The following is a 23,614-nucleotide window of genomic DNA, read 5'->3' on the forward strand; positions in this document are numbered from 1 at the left end:
CTGATTGACATCCTCGTGGTCGCCATAGCAACTCAATCATCAGACGCGATGGCTGCGGAGGAAGCTTGTTAAATCAACCACAAGGACTTCCTTTTTGTACACTCAAGTGCTTATTAACCCTTCTGCATCCTGCTCTAAACGACGTACAGTCCATAAGCTGCTATCGGTCTCAGCTGGATGTCGACCTGTTAGCTTTCATCAGCCACCACCCCCCCCACCACCCCCACCCCCGCCCCGCTTCAGCCTCAGGCCCGCGTACTAGCATGTTCTTCGTCATCACTAGTAAGACAATTCAGCGCGAGTAGAACTACTGTGTCTTACTAGTGATGTTTTTTCCCCACTTCCAGTGCCGCTTTTGGCCTACCGGTACGACCTTACATATTTTTCCGTTTTTCTTCTCGTAACCAAAATACCATTGACACGCTTGGCATTAAATAGGGAGTCACCCCTCCCCCACTTTATTTAACGTTGAGTGTCTTTGTTCACAGTCGCAGTTGTCGGGTGCCATTGCGAGTCTTTTAGTTATTGATACTAGCTAGCTAGCTAGCTAGCTAGCGAGCCAGCTAGCGCCTTCCAGTTGGATGCCTTCCAGACACCGGAGGCTTTAAATGGCTTAAATTTGTTTTGTGGCTCAAAAATGTAGGAATGTGTAGTAGGCATAAAAAAGATGCTCAGGGTGTGGTCTCAATTCGGCAGACACGCCCACAGCGCTTGAGAGCAGGGACAAGAGCTTGATTTTTTTATTGAAGCAACATTTCAAATTTTTGATGCATTTCTTACCACCACCACTACTGCTACTAGTTCTCCTAGTGTGGCCCTAGATGTGAACAACTATAATTTTCACACGTCACACTTCCAGGTAGTTCTCTTGCCTGGCTTGTAGCAGCGATGGCTTCCACTGTGATGTTAGCATCAATGGCGCTAGGCCCCGCCCTCAAACGCAACCACTCCGTCTTGTTGGGATTGGCGCGGTTTAGGAAAACTAGAGAGCTGCTCTCCGCCTACCTTGTCATACACGCCTAAAAAAATCCGAGACGTAGAAATTCGAGGGGCCGCCGACACAAAGGCAAGCCAAGCGTGTTGGAGTTCTCAGCGCGATATTTGTTGTAGCGAGCGGCCGCCGAATGGCTTTTCAAGATGTCGGGCCGGGTCACGGAGAGGCGGCGCACGCGGGGCCAAACCTCAGCCAGCGCATCTCACCTTTCCGACGCCGTCGCTCTTTCCGCCGCGTCTGTTCCCACCGTCAGTGTTTCCGTTTCATGTCCGTTGGGATGGGATTGGTCTTGACACGTTGCGCGGTTTTCTGACGTACACCTTTTGCGTGTAACAAATCGCTTTCCAACGGCTTTGTAATTTATTGCCTCTTAACATGCAGTGAATGGCGGGCCATGTGTTCCAGACTGTACAGAGACCAAATAAAAAAACCTTTTCTGATGTACCGGTAGTTTTGCCCTGCCACACACTTTAACTCATTCACTGCCAATGACGGCTATAGACGTCAAAAATTCATTTGAACTATTTCTATTAGTTTCACATTTTTTTCCCCCACTTTTGTCAACTAGTGTATGAAAACCTAGAATTTTTTATTGTACATTTAGAGCAGATATAACATTTTTGATTAATCGTGAATTACCTACTGAAATGCGATCAATTCCGATTAAAAAAATTATCGCTTAATTTTTAATAATTTTTCTTTATTTTTTTAAAAATCACATCAGGCGATTATTATTATTTTTTGATTAATCGCTTGACTTCAATAGCTAACTCACGATTGATGACAAATGTCATATCTGTTCTAAATGTACAATAACAATTTTTTTCTAGGTTTTCATACTCTTGTTAACAAAAGTGGGAAATCATATTCAATCCGATTGAATAGCCAGAAGTCGGCGGTAGCACCCAAGAACCAAGCCCCGCCCACCCCCTCACCGTCTCCCCGTTGTACATTTTTTTTCAAGCCAAGCCAACAACGGCTCCTGGGCACGTACTCCAAGACGGGCTAATTGAACTTTGTTGGCCGTTCGAATGAGCACATATCGCTGCTCAGGATGTGGTCCGGTGGTTGCCGGGAGCAGCCGTCTGGCCGCACGCATGCACGTAGTCAGCAGAACATGTCGCGCTTATGTCAAAGCGGATCATTTGGTCCAAAGCTGGAGGCGGAACCGCACTGCTTGCATTGCACTTGACACGCAAGTATTTTGTGTTATCCCTTGTGTTGAGTTTTGCCAACATTCGAGTGACAAAGAGGGATAGTTGGACTTCAACGGAAAGTGTTCATTAAGATCATTTTATTGTTGAAGGCAATGATTTGTATTACTATTGAAAACATTTCTTCATATGCTCTCGTAATTACATTGAAAATCTAGACCGCTGCCACCTGCTGTTACGGAGGATTTATTTCCTGTCACGCGTGTCAAAAGTTTTCATTTGTTAGAGCCAAACATCCCTCCAAAGCGATCCATTGGATGAGTAATCCTAAATCCAGCCGTTTGACTCGATCAGGGTTCTTATAGTTTTGGAATTTTCATTTTAGTTAGTTTTATTTCATTTTGAGTTTTTTTTTTTTTGTTTTTTTTACATTTTCTTAGTTTTAATTAGTTTTCAGGGTGGTTCTGTTAGTTTTTATTAGTTGTAGGTATTTAAAAAATGCTTAGTTTTAGTTAAAAAAAAATGCGTATTACTCATGCGCAATATTTAAAAAAAACAGCATGGAAGCAACGTCATCTGAAAGTGCTTTTCTATTGGCTGCTGCTCGATGATGTCACACTTTCAAACGTCCTTGTCCCTGTTAATATCAAAATGTATCTATTTAAAATCATCCCCAAAGGCTCATGCATTAAATTAATTACCAAAGACTAAAATGAAGGACATTTTTGCTATAATTATTGTTAGTTTTGTAAACATAAAATGTAGTTTCAGGCACAGAGCGTGACATCTGGTTCGCCGTTTTTATTTTATTTCATTTTCATTATTTTATAACGAAATTGTTTTCTGAATTTTTGTTTTTGTTTTTTTTTCGTTAGTTTTAAGTTCACTAAAATAACCTTGGACTCGATCCATTGGCAAAATTTTTTTAATCCCTCTTGACTTGACTTAACCTAACGTCAGGCAGTTCCACCCCTGTCCTGTAGGTGGTGGTAATGCACATGGGTGCACTCACCCCTCCATTTCTAACTAGCCAACTATCCACTGAATGGCCCAAAATGTTATGTGTTTTAAAGCGCAACATGTGTTTTAATAAGTTTAAATGTGCTTAAAATGTGTGGGGGATGTGAAACTAAAAAAAAAGTTTCATGGTCACATAATCACCTATGGCAAATGGTGGTTTACCGTTTTATGTACTTAGTTGTAAAAAGTTGAAAGATTTGTGTGGCCCATCAATGGGAAACATAATATTTGACATGTGCGAGCAATTCAAGACGAGGCCATGTGTGCTAAACAATAAGAGCTTTCACGCAAAATTTGGAAAACACACGCACGCACATTAAGACACGTCTCGACTCACTGTGTTACGCCGGCCAGTTTGACAGACGGCGTGTCCATTTGTTGCCATCCCGCCCCCGAGCGGAATCATGCACGCCAGATGTGAGATACGGCGAGAGCAGATCGAAGGATTGGACACGCGCAGCCTGGACTCATGACAGCGTGTCGGCGTGCCGTTGGCTGACGGATGGCGCTGGCTGCTCCTTTTTGGCCATTGCTAGTTTAGTTTGTTCGTTAGTTTGTTAGTCAGTTAATAAGCGATGATCCTGAATTTTTTTTTTACTTTTCCTGTCACGTTTTGCTCAGCGTCAGTATAATAAGTTATTTATTTCGTTTTATATTGCGATTGTTTGGCTAGCGAAGCGGCTGCTCCGTCATTGTGACGAGCCGTCTTCAGGCGGAATTTGTGGTCTTGGCCATCATTGGAAAGTCTTGATTCCTTGACAGCACCGTGCGATTTTGACTCCTTACACGCGGCCCCAAACTGCTTTGACGGTTTGCCTTGTTGGTGAACATGCACAAACTCTTCACTCAGCCCTGCCGCTTTTTTCCCCCCAGGTGGTTTTTACAGCGTGCGCGCGCGTGTGTTTTCTTTCATCTGCGTATTTCCACTGCCGTGTTTATGCTTCACTTGCTCAGTGTCCACATCTCAGTCATCTCATTTTTTGTCTTCAGGGACAGAAAGGTTACCCCGGTCCACCCGGACTCCCCGGAGAATCCGTGAGTATATTTCAAATCTAAACACCCCCCCCCCCTCCCCATGTTCCTACTGCTGCTACACCTAATGGAACATGTGCAGCAGGTCAAATGTTTGATTCACAGGCCCAAAGCCTGAAATTCTCTTTTGAGTCTGCCTTTCTTTGTAGTGTGTACGGTTGAAACTCGCACGATAGATGAAAATCGAAATACTTTTTTTTTTTTAATGTTTAGAAACGAAAAAATCTTGCGCTCCAATTAAAGATGCAGGGTGTGCTTGTTTCAAGCTGTTTAATTAACTGTCACTCCTGGGGGAAATTTACTTAAAAACGGACCAAAAATGGGTAGAAACATCAACATGCTAGATTTATGCTGCCAAATGTACTTAGTGATGCACCGAATATTTGTCCATCGCAAAAACTGCTACTTTACACATACAAACGCTACATACAGACACATCGAGTTTAGTTCGGGACCTTCTCTGCCTTTTTCTTACTCCTAATTATGCGGCATCTCTTCCAGTAGACCTCAGTACTGCCCAGCATGTTGCAGCACAATGAAGTACTACACTGAAGGCGTATAACTTTAAATTTGGACTTTCCTTGTTATTTATTTATTTATTTTAATATGTTTTTACAATAAATAAAAACATGAAAAAATTAATTAAAAAATAAATAAAAATAAGATAATACAAAAATAATAAATAAATAAAAAATTAGGACTTTCCTTTGTAGTGCATAAACCAAAAATTAATAAAAAATAAAAATAAACAAAATACGATAATACAAAAATAATAAATAAATAAATAATTTGGACTTTCCTTGTTATTTATTCATTTATTTTAATATGTTTTTACAATAAATAAAAACATGAAAAAATTTATTAAAAAATAAATAAAAATACGATAATACCAAAATAATAAAAAAATAAAAAAATCGGACTTTCCTTTGTAGTGCACAAACCAAAAATTAATAAAAAATAAAAATAAACAAAATACGATAATACAAAAATAATAAATAAATAAAAAATGTGGACTTTCCTTGTTATTTATTTATTTATTTTAATATGTTTTTACAATAAATAAAAACAGGAAAAAATGAATTAAAAATAAATAAAAATACGATACTACAAAAATAATAAATAAATAAAAAATTCGGACTTTCCTTTGTAGTGCACAAACCAAAAATTAATAAAAAATAAAAATAAACAAAATACGATAATACAAAAATAATAAATAAATAAAACATTTGGACTTTCCTTGTTATTTATTTATTTATTTTAATATGTTTTTACAATAAATAAAAACACGAAAAAATTAATTAAAAAATAAATAAAAATACGATAATACAAAAATAATAAATAAATAAAAAATTGGGACTTTCCTTTGTAGTGCACAAACCAAAAATTAATAAAAAATAAAAATAAACAAAATACGATAATTCCAAAATAATAAATAAATAAAAAAATTGGACTTTCCTTTGTAGTGCACAAACCAATAAAAAAGATGACTTTCAATATAGCAAGGGGGTTGACTGTACTACTCCACGCAGCCAGATGAAATGAGCTCATACCGGCACGGAGCGCGACATCTGGTTCGCCGTGATGCTTTCCAGGATATCAGCGAAACCGTGCCAAACAAAGACAAACAGGAACAGAAATAAGCCAAGTGGGCCATTCACGGTCCAATCACGGCTGCTCCGTCCAATCTTTTCGGTTGCTCGCTTGCGTGATTTATCCCAGCATTCGTTCAACTTGCGGAGGGGAAAAAAGTCACTTCAAAGAAGTCCTTCATTTTGCAAATGGGAGGAGATCTGGCGGTTTTGACCCAGCGACTATTTTAAGTGAGCGGCATCCAAAGCCGGCCGTGTCCGGGCCTCGTCGGTCATGTTAATGTTAGTATTAAAGATTAAGAAAGGCCTTTTAGTCAGTGGCAGCCGAGCGGAACATTGTCAAGTGCGAGCCTGTCCCAGACGCCAGCGGCTCCCATTTGGGAGTTCCCAAACTTGTCATCATGCGTGGAGCTTTGTAGCGTCTTCAAACGCCCCCCGCTTTCCCACCGCCGGCGGAACTCTGAGTCACCGTTGAACCTGAACGCAAACCGCCGGGCTGTCCGCTCATCGACTCGCTCGTCTGCAACGCACGATGAGTCGTGCTTTCAGTAGCCAATCAGCATTCGGTACGTTTACGTGCACCGTTGAGTCAAGCTGAAACGTCACAAAGGCCGCTTTATACAGCAAGTAACAATTGCACTTTTCATCAACTTATCCTTGGGGGGAAAATGTCTTTCTTTTTTTTAAATAAATAAAAATAGCACTCTATAATTCTGTACTTACTTCAAATGTAGGGTAATATAATTAAATATAATTAAATGTGCATCATGATGAATTCATTGCGGATCCTTTTGTTCTGTGAGGCTTGGCCAGCAGGTGGCAGTGTAATAACAACCTTACACAAATAAAAAAAAAAGGAGTTTCACAACTACTGTGTGTAAGCTACAGTCATTTTTTTTAGACTGACACCAATCCGACCGAGTACTCAAATCTTGAGCAGTCACTGATACCAAATACTGATACAATACCACTAGTACTTTTGATACATGAAATTGAAATGCCAGATAATCTTAAAGAAATACCTATACATCCCAATATAGCGTTTTTTCTTGAAATTGCATGAAATTAATTGCAGTTTTCCTATGCTTCAATTTTCTAGCTTCTGTTTGTAAAATGGCCGTCGTGAGTAATGATACCATAAAATAATACCTGGTGTCAGCCCGATTCCAATACTTGGTATCAGTACTCGCCCATCCCTAGTAATGTTTGCCATTTTTTGCAAAGGATAAAGAATATATGCCTGGGAGTATGGCTCGGTATCTTCAAGAACTTGTAAGTCAAGTCGCTCGCATCTCAAGGCACCGCTTGATATGCGAGTCTCAGTCAAACGAAAAGTAAGCTGAGGAAGTGACGCTCGACAAAAGAGCCATAGATCTCGGCGAGCCGGGTCTCAACTGTAAGCACTTTGTATTTATCCAAGACGGGCAAGGCAAGCGCTGTGCACGGCCGCACATCCTCGCCGAGCACGTCAAAGGAACGTACACATGCACATGACACAAGTCGCCTCTGTGCGCGCTTGGGAGCGTCCGACGCTTCCCCAAAGGAGACCGCATCCCTTTTTCCAAGGGCACCAGTTTGGAAACTTTGGATTTCTCAAACCCAACGAAAGGGGTCGGATTTTGTGATCAAGCAATTGCGGCGTTCTTGTGATTGACAGACATGACTTTGAGTTCATGCGTTTACACTTGTGTGCTTTTTGGTGACTTCTTCCGCACCAAAGCCACCTCGGCATGCTTGTGGACCCTTTTTTTGTGGGCACTGGTCACAAAAATGGAGGGCGATCCCCAACTTGTTTGCACAAATTTGGAGCATGCGATTGTCCAAAATTTAGATTCAAGCTTTTTAGTCATAAGATTATTTCCAACCATTCATCCCTGGACTATCTGACCTGTTGTTTGAATCATAAGGAGGATTATTTTATGACGATCTGGGAACCTTTTTTAACTTTTGTTGGACTTCAACTATTGCCAAAAAAAGAGCATTTTGAAACACTATTTTTTTGGGGGGGAATGCAAGTAATTATTGTTCTATTTTTCCTTTGGGCCAAGTTGTGTGTGTGTGTTTGTGTCTGCATAAACTCCCCCCAATTTATATATATATATATATATATAAATATATATATATATATATATATATATATATATATATATATATATATATATATATATATATATATATAAAAGCTTTTTAGTTGACACAGGCCTAGCGTACGTAGCACTATTAATAGTCATGTCACAATTGTGTTGCTATTTTCAGGCCTTAGTTTCCTGTAAAACTGACACATACAAAACTGTACTGTAAAAATAAATATATAAATAAATCCAGTTGCTTAAAATTTTGGATAACCCTCACTGTAAAGTGCAACTCCGGATTGACTGATGAATTAATTAATTAAAGACAACTCAAATCTAAATCAGATCTAAAACACGCAACCTATCTTCACTCTTTGCTCACCATGCATACCACCACCCGCACTTTCTGTTCCAGCTGTTTCATGAACATCTTTTTGGCCGATCTTTTCGGTTTCCCGCTCTGCAACAACTCCTAAAACTCACCTCATCGTTCGCAACGCTGCTGTTCTGCTGCACCTGTTTTGGGCCCGTTTTGAAGCGTTCACTGTAGTGGAATATATTATGTCACGATATCACGCTGTGCAGTTTGCTGTCTCTATATATTTCCATTTGCTTATTACAGCTGTCAGGTCAGCATTGCAAATGAGAATGGGTTCTCAATTGCCTAACTCGGATAAGCAAAAGTGATGTTTTTTTATACTTTTGCCTATCTAGCGTTGACGTCCTATTTCGGAGTCAGTGCAGACGTGCGTGTTGCTGTTACCGTAATTACAATGATCCTTCTCACTTCACCTCCCCCCCTCCCTCTTTCCCTCCCATCCACCCCTCCCTCTCCTCCTCCCTCCCCTGCAGGGAGAGCAAGGTCCAGTCGGAAGCCCGGGTGCCAAAGGTTATCCTGGCAGGCAGGTGCAGTAAATCCTCTGCTGTGACTGGTACAGTTGTAGTCCAAGCCAAGCGCGATTAGCTTGTGTTGAATAGCTGACCCTTTGTGTGTAATGACGAGTTGCGCATGCATGAAAAAAAAACAACACAAGCTGGTGTATTCCTCGCATTTATTGCCATTTTGTTTGGGGAAAAGCAAACCACAAGTGCTGAATGACTCAAATCAAACCTCTCTCATTTTCAGGGTTTACCTGGGCCAGTAGGACCAGTGGGGCCCAAAGGCGTGCGGGTACGTCAAACTATTACCGTCGGATCGATAAATGCGCGTCATCCTGATACTTCACTGCAATATTTATGGAGGGGAGGACTGGAAATGAGTGTCTTAAAAAAAAAAAAAAAAAAAAAAAGAGTCAAATTCGAGGTTGGCAGCCATCTCTATGTTCCCTGCACTGGTGCGTATACGGCGTGTGCGCACGGCTGCCAAAAAGCATCCCGGGGGTTATGTAATGCATCTCTTTGCACACAAAAGCACATTGACACAAGCCTAGCGTAGCACTATTAATAGTCTTGTCAACATTGTGTTGCTATTTTCAGGCCCCTGCGGAGAAGGCCCGCTGTAAAAAATGTAGCTCATCCAAACAGGCCGGCTTCCGCTGCGCCCAAAAAGACAAACACGCGCACAAAGTGATGCTAATGTTCCAATAAGGCGTCTTTATCAGATCTGCTTGGCGGCTTCCAAATACCCCCCCCCCCCCCCGCGCCCCCACTGGCTGGAATTTCCTGTTTGAGCTCCGTATGAGGCCCTGCTGTCTTAAGGAGGCATTCTCGTCCTTCCTCTCTCCTTTTGTCACCTTTCCTCTCGGCACGGGCTGCTAGCAGATTCTGACGGCGGGATAACCAAGAGCAAAATATCCCGGCATTGCAAGATGGCGCTAAAATGTCACCTTTTCAAATGTTTAGGTCAATAACGGCCATTCCTTTTTCATTGAATGCACTCCGTCGGTACATTAGTAAACGTAAACACAGAATAAAGCATCAAATTCTTCTAAATAAAATGAAGTGGTACAAAAGTAAAAGCGCTTCTTGTATTTCTCAGAAAACGAGCTCTGGAAACAAACTGATATTAGCCATGCTAGTTAGCACGTCTAGAGTATTGATTTCACCAATTGTACACGCATTTCCAAGTGTCATAGCTGGTAGCAAACATCAATTTCAGGACATCGTTCTGGTTATAGATCAATATTACCGATACCTGTTGAAATATTAACCATCGCTGTTATAATTTGTATAACTGATAAACGGTGGACCCCCATTATTTGCAAATAGCAAACATTTGCAAACGATTGACACTGATTTCCATAAAGTTTTTGAGGCCTTAAAAAAGGCAGGCGGGAGATCAGGCCATCCCACAACGCCAGCAATGAAGAAAGCAATCTTCTCGCAAGCTCGGATTTAAACATCAGTAGTTGCGGTCTTCACACCGGAAATCCCATCAACCTTTTTCCGGTTTGGTCATGTGACATTCCCCACAAGGCCCTTTTGTTGAGGAGTGACGACGGATGGCGCTCTCCTAAATGGGATATCATGTGACATATTTCCTCCTCCAGAAGTAACTTTCTGCAACCGCGTTTTGCGTATCCGTGCTCTGTTTTGTCGCTTTGCCAGCCCTGACAAAAAACAAAACGAAACAAAAAACCCATGTGATGAACACGGTTTTGCAACGGGGGACGCCCCGAAAGCGCCGACTGGCCCGTGCCGACGAACCGCACGCGGTTGCGGGCTGTGTTTTTTTTGTGTTGTGCTGTTTGTTTCTCTTTCCCTTGCACAGTGCGAGCCCCGGGCCGTCTTCAGAGATCCCTGGCGTGAGGGTATGTGCCCTTGGACTACATCGTGGAAGCCAGCACCATGCAGTCCATGGGCATATACACTTGCCTCATGGCTTGGTTCTTCACGGAGGCCCCCTCCCCCCCCACCCGAATATCAACCCTCTGCAGCCAGTCTGGTCAAAGCTCCCGTTGCATTTATTCTGCTGAAGTAACTCACTCCATGTCCCCGCTCTCTCTTTCTCTCTCTCTCTCTTTCTCCTGCAGGGTTTCATTGGAATCCCCGGGCTTTTTGGCCTCCCTGGGCCAGACGGAGAAAGAGTGAGTGCTTGCCATTGTTTCTTGAAAGTGTCACCAGTTTTAATGATTATGGTGGAAAAAAAACTAGAGGTGTCAGGCGATTACATTTTGTAATTGCAATTGACCGCATGACTTCAATGGTTAACTCACGATGAATCGCAACTTTTATATCTGCTCTAAATGTACAATAAAATAATTTTTTGGATTATTTTTAAATTAATAGAAATATGGCCGCATTTTTTTAGTCATTGATACAGTAATTTCATAATTCCTAAAATTGAGTTAAAATTAAAAAGATGTACTGTACTGTAAAAAAAAAACAAAAAAAAACGAGTGTGACATTGATTTGTGTTGAGGTCATTTTTCTGCCACTAGATGGCACAATTGCATTTGTAAGACGTTGGTGACAGCTCAGTGCATTTTTCTTTTCATATTAAGAGCTATATAATCTTTAACATGAAGTAAATTCTGCACAGTTTTACAACCCAGTCTCCACAAATATATGCGTTATTATTCCATGTATTACTGCTAAATTTTGACATGGATGTGTCTGCTGCGTTGCGACTGATAATTCCCCCAGTACATGTTTTCCAAGTAAGGGGCGGTCATTAATCACGCGTTAAAAAAAAATTGTGGCGTTAAAGGAACGTCAAAGTAACTCAAAATGAACGCACTCATTTTGCCTGCCCTAGAAAAAAAAACACCAAAAAATCCGAATGTTTATAGAGGATGCGTTGCCTCCCCCGCGATAGGTGAAAATCTGCAACGTAAACACAACATGTAAAAATTGTTTTGCCCCTTCCACATTTTGTAAAAGCACATTTAAACTTAATGAAACAATGAACGTCTGCAATGAAACAATGCAGACGTGGCGTGTGCAGAGTCCATTCCTGAAAAGAAGAAAAGCTTATTGACTTTGCAGTTGCACTTTGCTAAAAAGAAAAGATCCAAGCTTTGAAAAAAAAAATCATTGACCGCCACCTACGTACGTGCCTTTGCATTCGCTCACTATCATTCTGACACAACCATGTCATCTTTATTTAACCAGGTTAGTCCCGTTGAGATTAAAAAAGCTCTTTTTCAAGACAGCCATCAGCAAAACAAAGTTACAGACATACAGTAGGGAGTGAGTCAAATTAAAGTGCAACATTTGGGATTAAATCATCATTAAAATTGTTCAAACAGCCAAGATAAAAACATTGACATTGTATGGAAGCTGTTAAAAGTACAAATATCTGTTTTCAAAAGTAGGGAGAAGTAAAAAGTCAAGTAGAGATGCCGGAAAAATCGACTTAAAAGCTACTGAAGGCAGAAAATTGAATTTCAAATTGCTACTGCCACCTGTGGCCAAACAATGAAACTGCATTTACGCACATGACGTCACATTCGCAGACAGAGGGCGGGAAATTCGAATCCTGACTGAAAACTATTGGCTAGTGGCTTGCAAGGTGCTTATCGACTAATTAAACAATGTTTCAGTCATAAATGGTCAAATAAAAAGGCTACTGTAAGGATATTTTTAGGCAAATTGTTACAAAGTGCAGCTTAAGGAAAAACTGAATTTGTATCATCTACTGTTTTTCTTTATGTTGTGTTTTTCTTCTTTCACCCGCCATCTTTTGTCTCTCTCTCTTTTTCAGGGCATTCCAGGCGAACCAGGCAAGAGGGGCAAGATGGGTAGGCCGGTAAAGTTTTGTCTCAACATACTTTACAGACAATGTGTGGCATGTGCAAATGTGCTTGGGCGAGTTGGCAGACGGTCCACGTGTCGAGCAACATTCACTTCTAAGCTTCTCGCCATTTCCGAGAGCTTTTGTTGCGCGACCAAAGGTGCAAAGTCTGCCTGTTGCGTCATTGTTCCAGCCGGCTCAGTGTTTCCAGGCCTGTCGGCGGGGGTGAACCGGGGTCGAGTCCCAGCAGCCGCGCGTCAGGGTCGGGATTGCAACAAGAAAAAGGCTTTTGTTGGGAGTAAAAGGCCTGCGGGCCGTCTGGAGGAAGCCGTTAGCTTTCGCTCTGTGTGTGTGTGTGTGTGTGTGTGTCAGACTTTGACGGCGGCTTCCAAAAGGTTTCGAACCCTTAAACGCACGCCGTCAGACCATTCAGCAGATGTTTTCGTTACATGGGGGCATTTATGGAGCAAAACGTACCCACTTGCGAGCTTCCTTTTCGGGTTCACAATTGCTGCATCTGCCAGTGTGCAGATTTGCTTGCGGGAGTCGAACGCGGGTCACATTTTAGTTTGGATCTTGTTGAAATTTGGTGCATCTGGAGCAGTAACAAAAAAGGCCGCATCTTGCTTCTATTGTGATGGCGTAACCCTCAATGCAAGACGGTTTCATTTGAGCTGATCTCAGAGGAGCTTGATCGGTTTGTCGTATGCTACGTATCTTTTTTTTTTTTTTTTAGCCCCTTCCCCCGCTTATTCACTGTCTCTATTTGTTGTATTTTTTTTTCATGTCAATTATAAGGCATGCTATCAAAACAACGCGCTCCTCTAGTTTTGCTAACATTGCCAACCAACACACAAAATATATTGCTAAATTAGCTCATGCTAACAAGTTAAAAATCACACCTTACCTGTGATTTTTAACCCTTAAGTAGACAAAAGACAGTCGATGCACATTGAGAATAATAAGATGGAGTTGAATAAAAGCTCGCATGCAAGGAGAGACCGTTCAAATTCAACTTGATGCTCGCTCTAAGAAACGTCTCCGATTTCGTACAAGCGCACACGACCAGGCAGTTCTCAACGGCTTCGTGCAACCGGATCGCCGCCAACCGCTGATGACTTGCCTCGTAATAACGCCGTATCATAAAATGCAAGGAACACGGTCTGCTTCTCATCCAGACAAGATATTTTCCTAACAACATATCTCCACGTAAGGCACCGATACTCGAGAATAGACTTCAGTACAGCGGGATGATTTACGGCCGTCTACCCCCAGCGTTCCAAAACCATGTTTCCAAAACATCAATGCCGTCTTTGTGTATCGCAACAGCCAAGTCGATCTCTGACCCACTTTAAACGGGCTTGTCTGCTGACTGCATGTAAAAGCAGAGATGCACTAAAACCTCACTGGACCGACTTCAACTAATAGTTTCAAGTGCTGTACTTGGAAAGTCCCCCCCCCCCCCCCCCCCCGCGCCTCACATTTGTCTTTTACAGCACCGGTGACAGCGACGCGAGTCATCTTTTTTTGCGGGCGAGCTGCATGCGTGCGTCATCCACGTCGGCTGCGCTGGGGTCCAAATGCGCGCGGCTCTTTCGTCTGTGCAACGGCGATTAATGCTGACACGGCATTGATGCATTGTTGGAACGCATCTTCAAATAAGACCGAAAAGAGTACAAGAGGACACTGAGGCACGGTTGCGTAACATTTTTCCATTCGAGGACAGTCAACTCCCGCTATAAAGTGGTCTAGAATTGCCTATGGATGCCAGAAGATGGCGCCAAAGCGCTTTTTACTATTAGACAATGTTATGGCCTTTACTTAATGAGGTTCCTCGTTTTACTTTTTGAATTGAATATGACTTCACTGCCGATTCTGCGAAAACTTGCGCAACAATTAAGAGTATTTAAAAGTGAGACGTGAGCTGAGTTGGCCTAGCGGTTAGCATGCCTGCTTCACAGCTCCTCTCTCAAGTTGAATGAATACGTTTAAGGTTTCCTCTGGATACGTACCCCCCCCCCCCAAAAAAAATGCAGCATAGCTTCATTTAACATTCAAAACTGTCAGAAATTGGGAACCAACTGCATTGTGTGACAGACACACAACCAGCTAACCACTTTGATGCAGAAAACATGCTAACAGTGTTTGTAACAAAGCTAATAGTGATGAATGTTGAATGAATTCATCCAACTTAATTGTAATAACTTTATTTGTGTGGCATTGTAGCACGATTAGGAAAAGGACAAACTTGTGTATAAATTAGGGGTGTCAAAATGAGTGCGTTCATTTAAAGTTCCTTTGACGCTACCATTTTTTGCACGTCCACATCAAAATTTAGCAGTAATAAATTGAATAATAATGCATCTATTTGTGGAGACTGGGGTCAAGTTTTACAATTAAAAAATTGTGCAGAATTTACTTCATGTTTAAGTTTATATAGTTCATAATATGAAAAGAAAAATGCACTGAGCTGTCACTAACGTCTTACAAATGCAATCATGCCATCTAGTGGCAGAAAAGTGACCTCAACACAAATCAATGTCACACTCTTTATTGACAGTAGCGGAGAGGCGTGTTGAATTTGGACGTTCTATTGACATCCCTACTGGTCATCCCGGACAACCTCATCCCAGGGGTTTAGATAGAGAGACGATTTATTTAGTTTAAAAAAAAAGCTCTCCTCCATTTTGTTGCAAAGGCCTGCCACTTTCCGCGACTCTTGACGGCAATTCGCATTTTTCTAACAATGCGTGAGGCCCAGAATAACCTTGCTCGGCCATAATGAGCCTCTCTGGACCTTGTGCTCTTCGACGGCATTGTGCTCTCCAGCCTACGCGCTTTCTCTTTGCGTCGCGCGCGGCCGACTTTAGCCTGCATTTAGCCTGCATTTAGCCTGCATTTAGCCTGCATTTAGCGCTAAACGGACACAGTAATTGCTTGGCAGCCGGCCTGGCTTGCCGAAAAAGTGTCTTCAACTTGGAAAAAGTGTCAACTTAACTGATCTAATGTGAGCTTGGCAGCGCTCATGATTGCGTGATAGTGTTTTTTTTGTTTTTTCTCACCCTGCTTTACTATTCATTCATTGCTCAACATATGGGAGAGTACAGATTACAACGGTGAATGTTGCGATTGAGCGCGAGACCTGAAGGCCAACTCTCCATGAATGCCGATTGTTGTCGTGTTTTTGTTGGACGTTGTGGTTCCCACCTGGTCAAAGCAGATGCTTGCTTGCTAAAAGCAGTTTTAATTCTAATCCCATTCGTGTACACGTTTGCCTTGCCAGGTGAAATCTGGTTGGTTTATCCAGTAGTCACGACTGTTGTTTATTTTTGTGTAAAATGAACATTAAATTCCCCAAATTTTGTCTCGTCGACTAATGTCATATCGTATCTACTTGAACCACAAGAGTTTTTTTTTTTTTTTTTCCAAACATACAGGCTTACATTAGAAAAATCCCAAATCCAATTTTCCCAAGACATCCACTTTCTGTGACTCTTCCAGTCTACTTGTATCTCTATTGCAACTTGCTGATGACTCTTCGCCATTCGTTTGGAACACTGAAAGAGTCACAGAAAGGCATCATCGATGTCAATTTAGTCCTCCAGCTTCTTGTTAGAGGGGGAAAAAAAAGTTGTCACTCTAAAAACGTAATGCTGCTAATTTAAAATCTTATTTACAGTTCAACATAATAATAATAATAATAATAATACCTTTATTTAACCAGATAAAAACCCAATGAGATCAAGATCTCTTTTACAAGGTTGACCTGGCCAAGAGGTCAACAGCACACGTCATTAAAACTAAGACTCTGCATACAATAAATTAAAATACATTTTACAAATGTACAAAATTGAAAAATAAAATAAAAGTGTATTAAAGGACAAATAACAAATCATAAACACGGGCACTGCGGAGTCGTCTCACATTTTTTTTTATCAGTCAATATGGATCGAAAGGCTCCAAGTGTAAAAGGCATCGAGAGCTTTAGTTCACTTCAAGGTCAGCCGATGAGTGGACCAACGTGCACTTAAGCCAGATTGAACGTACGAGTCACAATGATGCGGGAGGCCACCATCACCGCTGACAAACCTTCAAGTCACTTTTAAAGACATTTCCGTGTCGCACCCAAATACAGCCCATCTCCGTAGTCGAGAAGTGGCAGCAGACATGTTGCAGACGCAAGTCATTTACGGGCTCTAATTGTGAAACAAGATTTGTTGCGGTAAAACGACCCGAGCTTCACGCTGAAGCTTGGAGACTGAACGAGCAATACGCGCTCTAAAAGAAAGCTCGAGGTCAAGAAGGAACCCGAGATACTTGTTGCATCCCGTTGCAACGTGCTTAAAAAATGGTTTGCTGGCGTAGAACATGGCGGCAAATGAGTTTGAGTGGCGCTGTTTGTGTGCATCCATCATCTCTGTGTGTGCTTTAGGGGTTCCCGGGGGACTTTGGAGAGCGAGGACCGCCTGGCGCAGACGGAGAACCCGTAGGTCGCACGCTCACATCTGCGCAATGCAAGCACGCCACTTTCACGTCATCCATTGGGGAACAAAAGTGCCAAAAAGTTGGCATTTAGATGGACAGAACATGGGGGACAAAAAGATGTCTTTTTTTTAAAGAGTTGTCTATCATCATTTCTGTCATCAAACTTCACTTTACATCAACTTTTCATCGTTTTTTTTTGTTAGCTCCATGCTAACAATGTTAATACGCTAAACCACAGTTGTTCTGTTATACAGGGTGAATAAAAAGTGGCTCCATATTTTATGATATTTATTGTAATGATTTTATAATAATTTATTTAATGTAAAAAAAAAAAAATGTTGTAAATTTGACAAATTTGAGGGAAATACTTTTTTGTTTTAGGCCCTTTTTTTATTTTTGTTTGGTTCAGACTAAAAGATAATTAACAAGTAACTCCCGCTTGTATTATTTATTTATCGTAATCTTTCAACGCTTGAGAATTCAAGTAATGGTGTGGGAGGACTTTGGAAAATAAATACCAAATTAAAAAACGCCGGCAAAAAAAATACTAATAATTGATAACGATTTTAAATGAGGGAATTACTCTTACTCACCCTCTTATTATTGAGAACCAGACAAAAAGTGACACCAGAGGCAAAAACAGCAGCTCCCTCCATTTATGGATGCAACAATAATCATACATTTTATTTGTAAAAAACTTTGCTAATAAAGGTTGACAGATGACGGTACTGGGGGGGGGGGGGGGGGGCACACAAAAGATACATGCAGAGTTCAGAGGAAGCCCCATTTGGGGCGCTCACATCTCGAGCTCTACTCACAAACACACAGCCGCCTCTCATGAGCGTCCCTGAACACGGGGCCACTATTCTGAGCGTGTTTGTTTTAAAAAAAAAAAAAAAAAAACATGAGGCAATAACCACAGAAAAGTGCGCCTTTGCGCTTCACCTCACTTGCTCCTTCTGTGTATCCAGGGCCAGATGGGAGCCCCCGGTCCAAATGGAGTTCTCGGCCTAATTGTGAGTACAGCCGTTTGTTTTCTGCGCGTCTGTCCGGAAAATGCTCGATTTAAATGAAACGGAAAATGCATGCGTACGTAGAAAATGGCGGTTTTCTTTTGCCGCTGTAAACGTGCTGAAAATAGTGGAAGCTGGCACGCTTCTAATTAAATGTGAAAATACTTTGAATTAATAGTCAATCAAACAGATTTGAACAAGTTGCAATTTTTTTTAAGCCCACCCCCCACACTCTCTCTCTCACACACACCAATAGCCACATAATAGTGTGTGATCATCTCTTGTCGCGTCCCGTCTTCACCCGCGACCAGTCGCTCCTCCCGGTTTATTCTGGGCCCCCGGCGGTGGCAGCAGGCCTGTAATTGGAGGAGCCTGATTATAGCTCTGTTTCCAGCATTTTTTATCCACTGTGGCATTTGTGTGACCAGACAAGGGTTGCACATTTAAATGTATGCAAAACAAACACACAAAAAAAGCCCACTTATACACACACAAAAAAAAACCTTCATTAACTTTACAGGCAGCATTTTAGCATTCCAAAGAGCCATAGAAGTGCACTTTACCTCAAAACCACTTGAGGGAACAGTAAAGTGTTTACACTGTCCCCAACTGGCAGTTTAAAGGTATTGCTGAAATTATATCTGTACTGTATAATGTACACAGTGAGCTTATGTTTTGGTACTTAAGTGTGAGTAGGCAAGTTTAAATCTAGATAGATAGCTAGCTAGCTGCAGTATCTAGCTAGCTAGCTAGCTGCAGTATCTCGCTAGCTAGCTAGCTCTTGTATCTAGCTAGCTAGCTAGCTAGCTAGCTCTTGTATCTAGCTAGCTAGCTAGCTAGCTCTTGTATCTAGCTAGCTAGCTAGCTAGCTCTTGTATCTAGCTAGCTAGCTAGCTGCAGTATCTAGCTAGCTAGCTAACTAGCTAGAGAGATCTGCATACACCATGACTGTTAAGTTGTATTTGTATTATTCCCTTGAATCAATGTATGCATGAATATGTTTATGCCATTTGTTGGACGATAGGGTGACATGGGACCCGTTGGCGAAATGGGACTTCCTGGGCCCAATGGACTGAAGGTACGCCTCACTACATACTGGTTGGACAGTCTAGGCAGCCTTTACACTCAGTCTATTCGTTTGGGCTGCCTGACATATGAACTCGTTCACTCCCAGCCATTTTCACAGAAACAATCCCGGCTGTTTTACTGGATTTTGACTGATTTTGCAAGGCCAACAGAACCTTGTGTTCTATTGCTATAAAAACATGGAACCTAAGAAAGATTAGTCTCTTCTTTCATCAGGAAAAAAAAGTCTATTTCTATCTGTTTCCGTTTTGCAGCAATTAGCAAGTTTTATCATTATTCACAAATCTATTTAGAATTGTGAATAAATTAGAGCTCTTTTTCAACATGGCCCTGGTTGATCTCTTATACTGTGCTGCCACCTGCGAGCCGTTTGTGTAATAACTACCATTGCTTCAACCGTGCTTTGCAGTTGAGAGGCTGCATCAAAGCCTTTATATATGCTGCAGCATAAATATAAAAAAAAACAACATAAAAACATATAAATACGTCTTTGGGACACTCGAAATTATATATATATTTTAAATAGAACAAATGTATATGTTTTTGGGAGCAAATGAGTTAAGCTTGAACGCAAGTATATTACAAACACAAAAAAATCTCAACCCCTGGCTCGGTGTTTCTTCCAGGGGGTGCCCGGAAATCCAGGAGAAGCAGGACTGAAAGGTGATAAGGTGATCTGAATATTCCTGTTATTGCATGTGATGGATGTGTACTTCTTTGCGTGCCCGGCTGTAGAACTTTAGTGCATGCTTTCACTACATGCCAACCTCCAATAAGCAGAAAATATCCAAATGCTTTAAAGTCATGTCACTGCCTCGACTAATTTAACAAAACAAACTTTCTATGTTTTGTCTACCATTTTGTAACAACACTTTGAAAAAGAAGTTGAAGGAGGAGTTGTTTGTCACTCCCATTTGACATTTCCATACAACACATAACGTTCAATATTTAATGTCCAAACAAGCCATGTCATTTCATCTCACCATAGTTTAATGCTAACATATAATGTGAAATGCCATGAACAGGCTAACAGAATTAGCATAAGTTAAGCTCATTATAAACCTTCCAGCAGCTGCTTGTTCAACACACACCACAGTAACTATCACTGGAGCTTGGTTTAGGATCTTCTCTGCCTTTCCCTTCTTGCTTAATTTAACGCGGCATATCTTCCAGCAGAGCTCAGTGCTGCATTTTGTGGCACAAGGTGGTACTACACCGAAGGCGCGCAACTCTTCATTCAGGACTGTACTGTGAAAAGCCATTAAAATGAATAAATAAATAAAAGATGTCCATTTTGGCAGGAGGTTGATTGGATGGCCGAAGCCAATTGCTCAAATTCAAAGCTCAGGGGTCAGATCCGGCTCCCCTCATCATTTGATGTGACTTTTCACCAAAATCCCCTCTTAACATAAATTGTACATTAACTCTTTCACTGCCATTGACGGCTATAAACGTAAAAAATTAATTTAAACTATTTCTACCAGTTTAATTTTTATTCCACTTTTGTTGAAAACCTAGAATTTTTTTATTGTACATTTAGTTTTATACATGAAATTTGTGATTAATCACGAGTTAACTAGTGAAGTCATGCGATTAATTCCGATTAAAAACTTTAATCGCCTGCCGCCCAAAATTTTTAATAATATTTTCTTCTTCTTTTTTTAAATTCATTCACTGCCGTTGACGGCTATAAACGTCAAAAATTCATTTGAACTATTTCTATTACTTTTTTTCCCCCACTTTTGTTAACAAGAGTATGAAAACCTAGATTTTTTTTATTGTACATTTAGAACATATAGAATTTGTGATTAATCGTGAGTTAACTAGTGAAGTCATGTGATTAATTACAATTGGAAAAATTTAATCGCCTCTTGCCCCTAATTTTTTATAATCTTTTTATTTTTATTTTTATGAATCTATGGCAGTGAATGAGATACTTTACCACCATTTTCTATGACTTCTCATTTCAAAAGCAAAAATACACAATTATGCAATAATTAAATCGTGCATAATAATATGATGAGGTGATTATACAATTATATGGTTTCCAGCCATAACGGCCCTCTGAGGGAAACCATAACGACCATGTGGCTCGCGACCAAAATGACTTTGACACCCCGGCCCTAAACAAACCGCGACGAAACACGTCCTTGGTGGAAGCATCCAGCAGCACGTAACGCCGTTAAATCCATGTCTTTATACGAGACCGAAATAACCGGAACGCTTAAGCGCTATTGGAGCACTTATGAGATTTTGGGTTCCGATGGCAGAGGAGCCGATGACACAGAAAGACCGTTTCGCACGGTTTTTGCGACCAAAGCAGTCGATCGTAAACCAAATGTTCTCGATGCCACTTTGGGTCTGAACCTCATCCGTCATCCTGTTTCTCTTGATCTCGCCAGGGTGACATCGGGCTTCCCGGCGAGCAAGGCGAGATCGGGTTCAAAGGAGACAAGGCAAGTCTTGAAAGTTGATCATTTGGGGCTTGTTGTCGACTGTTAGAATCCAGATTTCCACGGATGGGGTCCAAACAAAAACCAATAGTCGCCCTGCATTGTCTTGACACGCTTGTTCATTGTTTTATTTTTTAACAGGGCATCCAGGGCGCTTCAGGACCGCCCGGCCCCCGTGGGAAACCAGGACCGCAGGTTTGTTTTTCATTTTGGATTATCTATTGCTACTGTCAACTAATTAGCAGAGAAAGTTGGTGACTTCATTTCTGTCAGATCTGACACCAAGTGGACAATAGTTAACTATGACGTCCACTCTTTTTATTTAAATCTAAGTGTAGTTGGATTTATGAGGTCCGTTATTCCGAGACTGAAGCTCTCGATCCGACCACTTGTTCTTTTGCACTCGTTTTTCTCCAACGAACACAAACTGGAGCTCACCAAACCAGTCGGTCCGCTGTGTGAGGGCGGCCCAAACCGAGTAGAGTCGGACCATCGTGAACCGTTTTGGATCAGAGAAAGCGAACGGTCGATGTCGAAGCCGCCTTATGTTGTTGCAGTAGGATCCGGTCGTTAACAGGTGCCCCGTTTTCCAGGGCAGTCTGGGCGATAAAGGTCCCGATGGCGCACCAGGCCCGATCGGCCCCGAGGTTGGTGGTTTGCCCAGTTGTGACTGTTAGCTAAGCAGAATTCTGACGCCGCTGAATTGACCTCAATAGGGTTTCCCCGGCGACATGGGACCGCCCGGCGAGAATGGCCTCGAAGGACCAAAGGTGAGAATGAACAGATTTGCCACGAGGGAAACGCTGATCAGGTCGTCATGCATTTTAGGTTCATCCTGAAATAACCCCGTCTCTATCGTCTCGTTTTTATATAAACATGCCCCCCCCCCCTTCCCCACTAAGGGAAAGCTGGGCACCAGAGGTTTACCGGGTCCGCAGGGATTACCTGGCTTGGAGGTAAACCACGTCAACAACAACAACACTGATTAAAAAAACAAACACTTTCAGCCAAAGACGAAAACCACCTTTTTCCAGGGAGACGAAGGCCCCATCGGACCTCCAGGACTGACAGGATTTGAGGTGAGTTGTGATCTCACCATCTCACTTTTTGCATCAATACTTTTACTTTGGACAATAATTTGAAATATAACCAAAAAGGAATACTGTATGAGACCCTCCACCAGTCACGTAAACGTTAGCATTAGTTAGCATTAGTAACCATGTTGTTTTTTTGGAATGGACCCTTACGGCTTGTTTTTTTCTGGCCCAATGATCGTTTTGGACCGTCAACCATAGAAATCACGAGTGAATACAATTTTGTAGCCCTACTCTGGTTTTAGTATAATAACCAGTTGTGAAAACACTTTTTTTCTCATATACTGCGCAGTCAATTTCAAGCACTTACGATGCCCTGTTTTGGACACAAGGGGGTGATAACTTTCACTACATTGTTGACTGTAAAGATTTATAGCAAGCGTAAAAAAGGCTGGATGATGTTAATGGACGAGAGAAAGAAGACTACCGAGAGCCAAAGTGGACTTGGATGTTGGAAAAATGCCTTTTCTGGGATTTTCCCTGAGTCCGTCGCTTTGATGATCCCAGATGGGCTTATTTTGTTTTTTTTTTGGTGTCCTTTTGACATCCTGCATTTTTCACTCAAGTTACCAACACCCCCTTACCCCCGCTGATTCATCCGGGTCGGACCCCCCCCCCCCCTCGGTCTCCTTTGTGAGGGGGGGAAGCGGTGGTCGACTGGCTTGATCTGTGTCCAGGTGGCACGAATCCCACGAAAGACGTTTGAGCATTTATTTGATATCCTCAATATTCATCTTAAAGTCCACGTACACCAAGTGCACTCTTTGTCCTCCTTACTTGAAAAGCAATCATTTCACATTCAACAAATGTATTGAACAAACAGTTACTGAAGTTGAACTACTTAAAAATTCAATACAACTCAACTGCAACTGTAAGTGGAATGCCCGCCTTCCAAGTGGTTCTTGTTCCTACTGCCAGTGCTACTTTTTGGCCTACTTAGTTGACCT

General features: G+C 41.6%; 1 protein-coding gene across 1 annotated transcript in view; it reads left to right on the forward strand.

Moving 5' to 3' along the window:
* LOC144063963 (uncharacterized) overlaps positions 1 to 23,614 on the forward strand; it is a 65,759-nt gene that overhangs the window by 20,337 nt on the left and 21,808 nt on the right. Inside the window, exons 8-22 of the mRNA XM_077586046.1 lie at positions 4,159 to 4,203; positions 8,714 to 8,767; positions 8,988 to 9,032; positions 10,834 to 10,887; positions 12,507 to 12,551; positions 16,969 to 17,022; positions 17,993 to 18,037; positions 19,059 to 19,112; positions 19,747 to 19,791; positions 21,523 to 21,576; positions 21,715 to 21,768; positions 22,167 to 22,220; positions 22,290 to 22,343; positions 22,476 to 22,529; positions 22,608 to 22,652. Of these exons, the coding sequence (XP_077442172.1) occupies positions 4,159 to 4,203; positions 8,714 to 8,767; positions 8,988 to 9,032; positions 10,834 to 10,887; positions 12,507 to 12,551; positions 16,969 to 17,022; positions 17,993 to 18,037; positions 19,059 to 19,112; positions 19,747 to 19,791; positions 21,523 to 21,576; positions 21,715 to 21,768; positions 22,167 to 22,220; positions 22,290 to 22,343; positions 22,476 to 22,529; positions 22,608 to 22,652 (756 nt within the window). The remainder of the gene's footprint in view (positions 1 to 4,158; positions 4,204 to 8,713; positions 8,768 to 8,987; positions 9,033 to 10,833; positions 10,888 to 12,506; positions 12,552 to 16,968; positions 17,023 to 17,992; positions 18,038 to 19,058; positions 19,113 to 19,746; positions 19,792 to 21,522; positions 21,577 to 21,714; positions 21,769 to 22,166; positions 22,221 to 22,289; positions 22,344 to 22,475; positions 22,530 to 22,607; positions 22,653 to 23,614) is intronic.

This window comes from Vanacampus margaritifer, chromosome 14 (assembly GCF_051991255.1).
Source record: "Vanacampus margaritifer isolate UIUO_Vmar chromosome 14, RoL_Vmar_1.0, whole genome shotgun sequence".
NCBI classification, from domain to species: Eukaryota; Metazoa; Chordata; class Actinopteri; order Syngnathiformes; family Syngnathidae; genus Vanacampus; species Vanacampus margaritifer.